This window comes from Leuresthes tenuis, unplaced genomic scaffold, assembly GCF_036924035.1.
Source record: "Leuresthes tenuis unplaced genomic scaffold, fLeuTen1.0.hap1 SCAF_16, whole genome shotgun sequence".
NCBI classification, from domain to species: domain Eukaryota; kingdom Metazoa; phylum Chordata; class Actinopteri; order Atheriniformes; family Atherinopsidae; genus Leuresthes; species Leuresthes tenuis.
This window is the reverse complement of record NW_027325370.1, coordinates 33,125,264-33,137,429: the sequence shown is the minus strand read 5'-3', so window position 1 is coordinate 33,137,429 and position 12,166 is coordinate 33,125,264. Positions and strand designations below refer to the sequence as shown.

At 43.3% G+C, this 12,166-nt stretch overlaps 2 protein-coding genes across 4 annotated transcripts in view; one reads left to right on the top strand and one right to left on the bottom strand.

The window, feature by feature from the left end:
* adrm1 (ADRM1 26S proteasome ubiquitin receptor) lies at positions 1 to 6,732 on the top strand. Of its 3 annotated transcripts, none has more exons than XM_072367899.1 (10): positions 1 to 91; positions 707 to 946; positions 1,369 to 1,485; positions 1,901 to 2,111; positions 2,477 to 2,555; positions 2,677 to 2,813; positions 4,716 to 4,850; positions 4,987 to 5,144; positions 5,659 to 5,761; positions 6,310 to 6,732. In XM_072367899.1, the coding sequence occupies exons 2-10, from the start codon at positions 737 to 739 to the stop codon at positions 6,396 to 6,398; spliced, it is 1,239 nt and encodes a 412-aa protein (XP_072224000.1). In that variant the 5' UTR covers positions 1 to 91; positions 707 to 736; the 3' UTR covers positions 6,399 to 6,732. The 3 variants fall into 3 exon arrangements, with proteins under 3 accessions (XP_072224000.1, XP_072224001.1, XP_072223999.1); XM_072367900.1 differs by having other exon boundaries at positions 2,474 to 2,555; positions 2,677 to 2,792; XM_072367898.1 differs by having other exon boundaries at positions 2,474 to 2,555.
* Positions 6,733 to 7,053: 321 nt separating this feature from the next.
* lama5 (laminin, alpha 5) overlaps positions 7,054 to 12,166 on the bottom strand; it is a 110,334-nt gene continuing 105,221 nt past the window's right edge. Inside the window, exons 74-80 of the mRNA XM_072367894.1 lie at positions 11,955 to 12,147; positions 11,434 to 11,571; positions 9,063 to 9,222; positions 8,826 to 8,956; positions 8,503 to 8,596; positions 8,314 to 8,433; positions 7,054 to 7,846 (exon numbers count right to left, since the gene is read on the bottom strand). Of these exons, the coding sequence (XP_072223995.1) occupies positions 7,698 to 7,846; positions 8,314 to 8,433; positions 8,503 to 8,596; positions 8,826 to 8,956; positions 9,063 to 9,222; positions 11,434 to 11,571; positions 11,955 to 12,147 (985 nt within the window). The 3' untranslated portion in view covers positions 7,054 to 7,697. The remainder of the gene's footprint in view (positions 7,847 to 8,313; positions 8,434 to 8,502; positions 8,597 to 8,825; positions 8,957 to 9,062; positions 9,223 to 11,433; positions 11,572 to 11,954; positions 12,148 to 12,166) is intronic.

Sequence of the window (12,166 nt, the reverse complement as noted above, 5' to 3'; positions counted from 1 at the left end):
GGCGCGTTCACGACATAACAGGAAGTCAACACGCTACGCTTGTAGCAGGGATCGTCGAGAGGAGAAACTTGTGGGCTTATTCCAAAATAAGGTACTTAAACAAGAGTTTTTTTTTTTTTTAAACATATACGTTTCACATTTGTTTTAACGAGCCTCCTGCCAAAGCGCAGTTGTTTCAAATTTTGAACGAAAGGTTTGATAAAGTATGTAAAACTTCGGCCTTGGTCGTGTTCATTGGTTTAGCCATGTCATGGGCTAACGTTAGCACTGGCAACTCACTTGACTCACAATGAAGCTGCCGACGGTTAACTTAAAAGGCTAACCGCTAATTTCATTACTGTTGCTTCGAAAAGTGCTTGACATACCAACAAACGGGCACTATACATGTGGAACTTTTGGAACAGACATAAAAAAAAACCACAAAGATGATCAGCTATCAACTGTTGAACTGTTACTTTTTACGCGAAATAGTGATAGTAATGTAAAGAAAAAAAATGGCAGACTGTTAGTAACGAAAAACTAACTTACAGTGCTGCCCCCCCCCCCAGTTTTTTGAGATGGCCTGCTTGAGTGAAATATTTTTCACACACTTACTCTTATCAAACATCTTTTTTGCCGTTAAGAAGTATATTATTTATTGCTGCTATAGAAAAAATGATCTTATCTTGTAAAGCTGACTTGTCTGTTTTTTTTTTTTTTCCATCAGGGTTTTGGACGCCTGAGAAAGATTTTAGAGATGTCGTCAGGTGCTCTCTTTCCAAGCTTGGTCAGTGGCTCAAGAGGAAGCTCCAGCAAGTATCTGGTGGAGTTTCGTGCCGGTAAAATGACCCTGAAGGGGAACACTGTTACACCTGACAAGCGCAAGGGCATGGTGTACATCCAGCAGTCGGATGATTCCCTGATTCATTTCTGCTGGAAAGACAGGACCACCGGGAATGTAGATGATGTGAGCAATGCTAAATGAATACTGTCTCTTACTTCCATGTTACATGTTAAATGTGACTTTAAATTTCAGGCAATATTTTTTTAGTTAAATTAAAACATGATGGGTGGCTTTGCCGTTTGGAGAAGCAACCATATTTATATCTACATGCACATATATGTATGTGTGTTTATGTTTTGTTCATGTAGCCATTGCTCACGCATTGAATCCATTTATAAAAGTTCTACTGTGATGATTTTCTTTTGGCAATTTATCAAGGCTGATTTGTTGCACCAGAACAACTACTGCTGTCCCTACTTTTGTATTTCTCTGAAAAGTCCCAGTGATTTGTATGGACTTATCTCTGCATTATAATGGAGCGTACCCTTAGAGGGCATGTTGTGAGTGTAAATGAAATTAACTTGAATGTGTCTTTCCTTTCCTAGGACCTGATAATCTTCCCTGATGACTGTGAATTCAAGAGGGTGAACCAGTGCACCACTGGCCGTGTCTATGTGTTGAAGTTCAAGGCTGGATCCAAAAGGCTGTTCTTCTGGATACAGGTTGGAAGAAGATGTTGCTCATCTTCTCTTCAAGAGAGATTAATTGGAGAAGTGAAATGACTTCTGTGCTCCTTTATGTGCATGCAAATGGCTGTTAAAAACTGTGGGAATATGTGGGAGGCCTTAAGAAGTGTTTGGTACATGACATTGATGATGGCTGGATGTGCATGTCTGGCAGCTTCATAGTTACATTGATTATCTTTTCCTTTCTAATCTGTTACATTCTTTTACTCAAAGAATGCATCATTTTCATAATGAATAAAGAAAAAATTGATTTTCTGCCTCCCCCAGTGTTGGTTCTTTTAAATTTCTTTTATTAAACCTATATTAAGTTAACACATATAAATAAGTTAATTTTTGTCTGTGAAGAAAGCAGCCTTAACTTGGAGGAATTCTTGTGCCTAATTTCCATCAGGAGCCAAAAACTGACAAGGACGATGAATACTGTCGTAAAGTAAATGAGTATCTGAACAACCCTCCCATTCCCGGGGCACCTGGCAGCGGCGGTGGCAGCAGTCACGAACTGTCCGCACTCGGGGGAGAGGGAGGGCTCCAAAACCTGCTGGGAAATATGAGCCACAACCAGCTGATGCAGCTGATTGGACCAACAGGATTGGGTGGACTAGGTGAGCAGCTTGGAATAGTTCTTGTGACATGTACTGGCTCAAGATTTCAAAGGGATTCTGTGTTAGCTCATGATGTTAAGCTTAACAAGTGTGAAATAATAGTTCCTTAATTGGAAGCACAATTATTTTCATTTGAATTTGTTCACTTTTCTTCCACATTTTCAAACTAATGCTTGATAAGAGGGAAATATAGAATAATGCTCTTTTCTCTACTGCTCTTATTACATTACTAACCAGGCGTAAGTTATTTTAAACAAAACATTATGTAAGTTTACTCAGGAGCCTGATCACTTTCTCGTGTCTGTTTGGACTTTATTTTATATACAGTATATGTATAATATATTTGTTGGTCTTTGACTAAGGAGGACTGGGAGCTTTAGCGGGACCAGGACTTGCTAACTTACTGGGCAGTGGAGGTCCAGCCACCAGCAGTTCTTCATCCAGGTGACACTTACTGCATCACAGATAGATTGACATCATAGATTTATCAGAAATGACTAATGAATATTATAATATCCGTTTTCTTTTTGCTTTTTGTGTTTACCTGTGTCTCTCAATTCCTCAGTTCTCGTAGCCAATCCACCACAGCCACCCCTTCATCGGGTGGAGCTCCCAGACTGAGTTCGTCTCAGCCCCCCACCACCCCTGCTGCCCCTTCAGCTTCAGCTCCCTCCTCTACTGGTACTGTCCCATCTACACCAGGTATGACTACAGTGCTGAGTCATCATATAATCGTTTTCACTTACTCAGCAATTATGATCAACAGCTGCCTTATCAGCTATGCTAATGTTAAAATTAGGGCTGGGACTTTAACGCCTTAATTAAGATTAATTAATTACACAAAAATGAATGCGTTAAAAAAATTAACGCACTTATTTTTGCACCGCCGAACGTTTCTCACTGGATGAGTTTCAGGCATACCGATTATACTGGAGCACCAACTAACGTTCATGACTTCGGACATAGGCGGCGCCAGGGTAGGGCTTAGTGGGCTATAGCCCCACCAAGAATTGTGTTAGCCCTACCGTTAGCCCCACCATAAAACCAAGAGAAGTGCGGAGTCCAGCAGCGCCTCCACGTCAGGCAGCTGCGATGAACTGTCACTCACATGACGTACGTCACTCATGTGAGCGCGCTTTGAGTGCACGCTCGTCACAAAACCCGGCAGATTGTACTCATTTGAAAATCTCAACCTGGTGAGTTTTAATATTGTTTTAGGAAACTTTGCTGACTTTGTTACTGCGTTTTTGCGTGTTGTCTGTTTCGCTGCGGTCTTGTTGCCTCATTAGCATACTTAATTGGTTGGGGCTGTGTTTTGACTCTTGGTTGTTGTGTGGTAGACTATATATGGCTTTAGGACAACTTAACTATTAACTACACCGTTTGTGTGTGTGTGCGCGTGTGTATTTCTAGCGGTGGGAGCTGTTGTTTTATTGAATATATATTCACATTGAAATCATGGCGTCGATTTGAGCCTCACCGCTGTGTGGTTTAGACCCACCGCCCCACCGCTGTGTGGGTTAGCCTCACCCGCCCCACCGCTGTGTGGGTTAGCCTCGCCGCCCCACCGCTGTGTGGGTTAGTCTCACCGCCCCACCGCTGTGTGGGTTAGCCTCACCGCCCCACCGCTGTGTGGGTTAGCCTCACCGCCCCACCGCTGTGTGGGTTAGCCTCACCGCCCCACCGCTGTGTGGGTTAGCCTCACCGCCCCACCGCTGTGTGGGTTAGCCTCACCGCCCCACCGCTGTGTGGGTTAGCCTCACCGCCCCACCGCTGTGTGGGTTAGCCTCACCGCCCCACCGCTGTGTGGGTTAGCCTCATCGCTCCACCTCTGTGTGGGTTAGCCCCACCGCTGTGTGGGTTAGCCCCACCGCCCCCCGCTGTGTGGGTTAGCCCCGCCGCTGTGTGGGTTAGCCTCACCGCCCCACCGCTGTGTGGGTTAGCCTCACCGCCCCACCGCTGTGTGGGTTAGCCTCACCGCTCCACCTCTGTGTGGGTTAGCCTCACCACTGTGTGGGTTAGCCCCACCGTAGTTAAACCAGATGAAACCGCTTTGGTTGGCCCCGGATGGGGTGGTCGGTAGCTAGTAGTGGGTTTTGCAGGCGCCCTGTGTATAGAGGCTACAGTCCTCACTGCTGTCGGCCGCGGTTCAAATCCCGCACTGGACAGTCTTTTACTGCGTGTCATTCCCCCTCTCTCTGCTTTCTGTCTCTTTTTATCTGTCCTGTTCATTAAAAGGCTTTTTAAAAAAATTTTTTTTAAAAACACAGACAAGCGTCGATAAGAGCACGGTTGGTTAAGTACCACCTTGAAAAACCCAAAAACGTTTTGTTGCTTAAGCTCATGTATTCAGTCATTATTCAATGGTATAGTAAAATCCACGTGAAAATTGCTTCTGTTTTCAGGTCAAATATTTACACGCGATTAATTAATTACAAAGCCTCAAATTAATTAGATTAATTTTTTTTTATGGAGTCCCGGCCCTAGTTGAAATTTATCGGAAGTTTTTCTGAAATGTGGAACAGTATTGGATCTTCTTTACAGCTCCTTGTTAACCTGCATCACCTGGAAATGTCGACACATCCTTACTTGTCTCGTTTGCAGCCTCAGCTCAGACACCGGTGGCTCCAGCCTCCATTGGAAGCCCTGCAGCCCACACACCCATCCAGCTCAGTGACCTTCAGAGTATTCTCGCCACAATGAATGTCCCAACAGCAGCTGCTGCTCAGGGCTCAGGGGGTGAGTGACAGATAACTTGTTGTGAGGTAAAGGTATTAGTACATCGGTAATTTAAATGTTCATTAACAGACTGTTGCTCTTTAAACAGTCAAATGATGGTGTAAATCCAGAACTTGACCCTTGTCATGTCATCTAGTGGACCTAGCAAGTGTTTGCACGCCAGAGATGATGGCTCCTATCCTGAGTAATGCTGAAGTCCAGCAGAGGCTCCTTCCCTTCCTCCCCAGTGGAGAGAGTTTACTGCAGAGTGCTGATGAAATCCAGAACACTCTCAGCTCACCTCAGTTCCAGCAGGTAGGAGGAGCTGTTATTCCCCTTTAGTCGAGACTTGTATGTTTCGGACATGCGTCATTCAGTTTATTTATTCTCTTGAGAATAGCGGAAGAAGTTTAACTAAAATAATACATGGAAAAGCAGTCTCTTTCTTAGATTAGTTTGATCCAGAGCCAATCCCTCTTTAATTTAATTCCCAACTACAGAAACTGAGAATAAATGGTTCCTAGAACCTTTCAGGACTTTTTCCCCCTTTCTTGTAAGATCCAACTTGTGATTAATTAAAATGAAGTGAATGAATTACCATCTGTTATAATGAGTGCATGTCTGTGCTAATTGTCTGAGCATATGACTGCAGCATGAGTAACTGACATTACCAAAGCTGTGTAAATGATCGTTTTGGCTATGCAAACCTCACACGGAGCAGAAATGGATTGACAATGAACTGGACTTTTATAAATTGTTTCCGTTAATGAAGCTTGGTGTCACACAATGTTAAAGCGATTTCCCTGATTCTGACCTCTCCTTATTTTAGTCGATGAGTATGTTCAGCAGTGCCTTGGCCTCTGGGCAGCTTGGCCCTCTCATGAGTCAGTTTGGTCTTCCGGCAGAAGCTGTGGATGCTGCAAACAGGGGAGGTAAGACCAATGTGTGCATCTAATGGCATAAAAGACAGGCTTCTGCTTTTTAAGCAGATTTTAATAGACTTCTTTAATAAATGTACATTTTCAATTACTGTACTATAAGCTGTGCCAGACACAGGTGGCAGCAAGCTTAGCCTTAGACGGTGGCTGGAACTGATTAACATCGTTAGCTTGGAATGCACTGTTGATTCCACTTTCTGACTGAGAGGTTAGACATTTCTTGGCCCCTTATACACCTCATGGAGAAGCCCAGTGTTTTTTAAAGGCAAATCTGGAATTATACATATCCGTAGATATTTGTTATGTCGCTGTGGATAAAAGCAACTTACAAATGCATAAACATAGATGCATACTGTCATGTTCTGTGTTGTTACGACAGTCTTATGACGTGACATCAGGTCCATAAGGAAGGACAGTGACATCAGTGTTTTGGTAGTTTAATAGAACAAATAAAGCCTTTTAAGAAGTAAAAAGAATATTGGAAATGGAAATCATGGCTTGTTACTGGACAAAGAACTTGATTCTAAAGTTCTCCTTGTCAGATGTGGAGGCATTCGCAAGAGCCATGCAGGGAAGCAAGGGCGACTCCAAAGAGAAGAAGGACGATGACGAGGACATGAGTCTGGATTAAAGCCCAACCTGCTGAGTCGCAGCCAAATCCCTTTCCTCTCCTCCTTTTTACCTGCCAGCCCTTAGCGTTGTCTTACTCTTTCTATACCAAATACAACATTTCTACTCAGGAGAAACACCGAAATCTTAACAAAGCACCACCGTGATAAGTTTCTGTTTGAACTTTGTTTCTTAACAGCCCCATTCTGTTCCTTTGGCCTTGCAGAGGGGACGGTATGTGGCCGTGCCTTAAGTTTTATTTCAGTTGTTCCATTACAGACTGCCACAGCCTGAGTGAGGGCTGATACCTCCAGGCTTTTTGTGATTAACTCTTGATAATAAAAATCATTACTGGACTCGCAGCTTTGTTTTTCTTTTATAAATGCCAAAGAAACAAAAGTTTAGTCTTTAAATGAAAAAAAAAAACTAACTTTATTCAAACATATTTATGACACATGAGGGTTAGGAGCGGGGGGGGCAGCCCAGTAATTTGTGAAAATGATTTCATATCCACACAAGCTTGAGTCTCATTTGGTATGTGTTTCTGTTTGAGGGACAGGACAGATGGGGCACTTCTGCTCATATCGGGGGATGCGTAAAGGGGGGATTGGCAGTTTTATTGCTGAGCTGGCGGCTCCATTTTAAGTTGATGATTAAATACCACGCAAATAATTGCATGTTATGATTTGCTTTACTCTTTATTTTTATGACACATAAACCTAATTTATATTACATATAATTTGCAAAAGTCTTTTAAAGAGCAACAACCATAAAAGTTTGTACATTGTAGTCAAAAGGGTTGTTGGTTAGCACAAAGTTGTTATTAAAACAGCATCTGTTCAATCAATCTGCCACAATATTAAAACATGGAAGCGTGACAGTTCTATTAGACCCAATGAGCCGTTGCACTCTGCTGAATGAGGAGAGTGGCCGGCTCAGGAGGATTATTTCACATTCTGACCTACAAATGGATGATACACGGGTATATACATCTTTCACTTAAATATTTAGCTGATTCAGGAACTTTGTTTCATTTATATAATTTGCTTGGAAAGGTTAGAAAAATCCAAGCTGTGGTGCTTAAATTTACACGATATATGTACTGCACACAGAACTGATATCAGGTTTTATTTGAAAGATCTTAATAGCTTGTATCAGTCCAGGCAGTCACTGATGTAGCACAAAAACAATTGTGTAAAATAATGAGGATAAATGTGAAAATATAAAATACACATTCAAAAATAAATTAGCTACAGTAAAATGACACCCACCACCAGTGTTTTGCAGCTGGGGAATGTGAGGATAAAACTATGTGCTGGGTCTACATGTGTGGACAGCCTTGTGTCCCCACCGCACCGTGCACAGACAGCGGTTTGGACAACGTGGCAGGTCTGTGGTTGATAGCTGCGCCGCGAATGCATCCTTGGAAGGCTGGAAACCCACCAGGTAGTCTGGGCACTTTGGCACCATCTGGTGGTCAAACAAATAGAATGAAATTAGACATATGAGTATGTTTTCTAAAAAGAGGCGACAGCAGCCAACCACACCATTTGATCGCACTCTGTTTAAAAAAGAATTGATATGTTGTGGCAAATAAGCACAAAGAAAGAAATACACAAACCGCCTGCTTTGAATAGATGTACAGTGAAATGAGGACAGAGGGGAAGTGACGTACAGCAAATACCACAGAGTCAGAATCAAATGTGAGTCTGCCGTGACAAGGACTCAAGGTGTAATACATTTCAAACCAAAAGTTTTTTTCTTCACTTTCAAATTGCATCCAAAGTCTCATTCTTAGAACATCTGGAGCACTAAGCTGAGATAGGTATTTGTCACTATTTCCAATCCCTTTAAAGACTGACCTGCAAGTGAAAAAACGGACCCGATAAAAAGAGACTGATATTCGGGTTGAGTGTGATTCAGTGTTATTTGCTCACCGGGTGCACCTCCCAGGTAAACTGTGACCTTGGTCCCTGTGGAGCGGCTTTGTCTGGGGCCGACACTGTGCTCACTGGCTCCATCCACATGCAGCTGGAGAACGTTGCTTTTCTTCATCACTGTAGGAACAGTGCAGCGTTACAGAGGGACAACAGAAATGTTTGGGACGAGGTGTTGAAAAACCCCACCTGTGATGGTGTGCCAGCGCCCGTTGCATAGAGGTTCCTCTGGAGTGAAGGCGGTCAGGAATTCACCTTTGCCACTGTTTACTGAAACGGTCACCTGCAAACACAAACTCAAGCATTCAGTTTTTTAAGCATTTGTTATAGATTGGCACAAACCACAGGAGAGTTTTGATGTGTTTTTGGGCTTTTGATTTGAATAGATATGTAGTGCAGTGGTCAGAATAACAAATGAGCCTGACATGACAAAGACTTAGCCTCTGTACATGGGGCACCTGCTCTGCTATATCCCAATTCTTTTTTATGTTTGAGTGAAGAGCAACTCTCACCTCTCCCTGACTGAGGATCAAACTCAGATGTTGGTTAGGTGACGTCCCAGCATACAACAGCAGCCCCGAGTCTGAGACGGGTCGAACCTCCAGCTGGATCTCCAGATCTTGACTCAGAACCAATAATTCATCTGTAGGAGGGGAAAGAGTCTTGAAGCAAGAAATGACAACACTACAGGGCTCAAACAAGAAGAATACATGGCTGAGATATGATGAAGAAAAAGCCGTTATAACCACCTATTGCAATGTGCCCTCCCTGTCCAGAGAAGTACGCTCCAGGCTGTAGAGGGTTTAGGAAGCAGGGCACTGTCCCTTCGCTGTGAGCTGGGTTTCCTGCAGGAGCATCGTTCAGTGTCAGATCCCTGACACAACCGATGAACCCACCAGAGCCCGGGGTCTAAAATGTATGGACAGAACTCGTTTTTATGAGCTGAAAGGGCGAGGCAAATTCAGGACCAGTAGGAATTCTAGATCAGATGAAACCATTGAAAGATGTTGGATTTGTGCAAGATGTCTGTCCTCCAATAGGAAACTCAGACCATAATCTGGTACTCCTTAACCTCCACCAACACACCCATTGTTCAGCTGCAACCAAAGGAATTGTGAGGTTGTCACAGGAAGCTTAAAGAGAAGACAGTGTGTGACAGAGTACATCAACATTTATGTGAAAAATAGTGAGGTACTTTCCCAATAATGAGCCCAGGATCACCAGTCACCGAAAAACATTTGTTAAACTTAAGAAAGAAAGCCTTCAGAGAGAAAGATTTCAGAATGATGGAAGCCAAGAGCGAGTCAGTGAACAGATCATATTTATTAATGGGTTCAACACTATGGACACCAGGACAACTCAGCATTCTCCTCAGCCTCTCGTCACACAGACCCCATGTCCTCCTTATTCGCAGTTTCCCTGTCAAACCTCTACGGTCCTGCTGTGTGGGATTTTACAGCACCTCTTTCACCCTCGTCTGAGTTGTTTTACTATGTTAGTTTACCATGATGTGAGAGAAGCTCCAGAAAAAAAAGTCCTGGAATACTGGCTGCCACAGACCACAGTCTGACCACAGAAGACCGGAGGATTGTGTACCTCAGAAGGTCAGCTCCTGTGCTGGTTAGCAGCAGAATGTATTCTTCCCATTTCTCTGCAGACTTCCAGCCTGTCACCTGTTAACTGCAGAAATACTCCAAAGATAGATGTGTGGTGTGTCAGTGAGGGACAAGAGGCTGAGTTCAGGCAACTGGTTGACCGCTCTTTGACATAGCTCGGTAACAATCATCTCAACTTGAATGTGAACAAGACAAATGAGATGACTGTTGATCTATAGGAAGAAGCCACACAATTTCCATCCTGGGAGAAGAAGTGGAGGTGGTGGAGGATTACAGATAGCACAAATACAACATTTAGCCAAGAGAGAGATAGCAGAATTAGAAATTCTTCTCCTCACATATAAAGCTCCTAATGATCAAATTCTATCATATTTCATAAGTCGATATTTTCCCAACAGAGCACTTTGCTCTCAGACTGCAGGTTTCCTTGTTGTTCCCAGAGTTTCTAAAAGTAGAATGGGAGGCAGAGCCGTCAGTTATCAGGCCCCTCTCTGTGGAACCAGCAGGTGACCCTGCAAAATCTCTCTGTTATGCTGCTATAGGCCTAGACTGGATCCTCCCGTCATGCACCTCTCATCATTCTGCCTTCTTCGCGCTCCATGTATAGAAGACATCATTAACTTGTGTTTCTTTGCTTTTCACTCATCTGTTGGGCTCGCAGCATCAGAGCCACTGAATCAAAGACATTAAAAAGCTGATAAAGAGGACTGGTTCTGTGTTGGATATCTCACTGGAGCTTCTGTAACTGATGGTTCAAAGTAATGCTGCATATATGGCTAACGTAATGGACAACACTAAACACCCTCTACACAACACTGTGATAGACTGCAGAGTGTGTTCAGTCAGAGGCCTCTTCAGCTCTGCTGCAATAAAGAATGGCACAGGCGGTCATTCCTGCCCACAGCAAAAGCCATACGACTAACCCATATGTGTCTTCTTGCACTGCAACGCTATAATTTCCCTTTTGGTTGTTACAAAGTATCATTCTGTTCAATTTTATTTAGTTCCATTCAGGTCAAATGAAGTCATTTTCATTCAATTCAATTCCTTTTAAAGGCTTAGTAACTTTTTACTTTTTACAAATAGTAACTTAATTTCTTATAAGAATGTCAGTTATAATGACTGATGCAGTGTTGTGCATGAACATGTTAAAATGAGCTCATGCACGAGTGGCGTTTGAACTGAATGAGGCTGTTTTTATCTGACAAACGCAAAGCGAGTTCAGCTCACTTACTGAACAATGTTCTTGCCGACAGTTAACTGTGATGCAGTGGATGCGGCCCCCAGGTGGAAGCTGCGGACCTTGAAATGATTCTGCACCAATCACGGGCATAACTACTGTTGTACAATTTCAGACATGTAGAACTTTGCTGCAACATTCCTACAGCACAACAGAATCTTACAAACTAAAACAAAAAGAGCCGTAAAGGGGCAGATGGCCGACAGGCTGAATCTCAAATATGTAGCTGAGACCTTCACAGAGCAGTACAACAGAACATAATACCATTAGTGAGGATGGGACTCCTCCAATATATAAAGGCCCTGTGATTCGAGTCGTGTCTCCTCCAGGCATTCTTTTAGACTGAGCACCTATACCGTCCACGATCAGACTAATCTTCTGTCCTTCGTGCTTTATAAAGACCTGCAGTGACATGAAGAGAGAAGCAGGGCTGGTTAGGTCATTCAGGTGAAACACTGACTTGTCATACCAACAAGGCACATGTTTCAAAAGTTTTGAACTTATCACTCACAAAACAAATCACAATTTTGTCTGAAAATGAATGCAATCACTATAATAAACATCGTTAAACAGTCTAACGAGGCACAGAAACCTAAAACCTCTGATGCTTTAAGAGGCCTGTGCTTAGCGTTCCTGTCTCGTAACCTTCTCTCCAATATGATTCCTTGCACATATAAGTGTAGATAAAGAAGAAAGAGATGACATTTGCTTTCCATTTTCTATTCCATCGTCGTTTCATGTGCTTAAGGAACTTGATGTGACCTGATCTGTGCATGTGACCTCACCGTGTGCCACTGGTCGTCGTTGTACTTGTTGCGGCTGCGAAGGCTGACCTTCCGCTTTCCTCCATCTAATAAAAGCAGCAGATGGCCATCTAAGACACTGAGCGACATCATCACTCCGCCACGCTGCTTGCTGGCTGCATACAGCACCAGACCATCGGAGGAGTTAATCTTCAGTGCCATGGAGAAATGAGGCCTGCAGTGAGAAGGGATTA

Bases quoted from the DNA above. Each gene is read 5' to 3' on its own strand.
- adrm1 (XM_072367898.1), top strand. From the start codon at position 737: ATGTCGTCAGGTGCTCTCTTTCCAAGCTTGGTCAGTGGCTCAAGAGGA. The intron at 2,556-2,676 runs GTGACACTTACT...TCAATTCCTCAG, and splicing joins ACCAGCAGTTCTTCATCCAG to TTCTCGTAGCCAATCCACCA. The intron at 5,762-6,309 runs GTAAGACCAATG...TCTCCTTGTCAG, and splicing joins GGATGCTGCAAACAGGGGAG to ATGTGGAGGCATTCGCAAGA.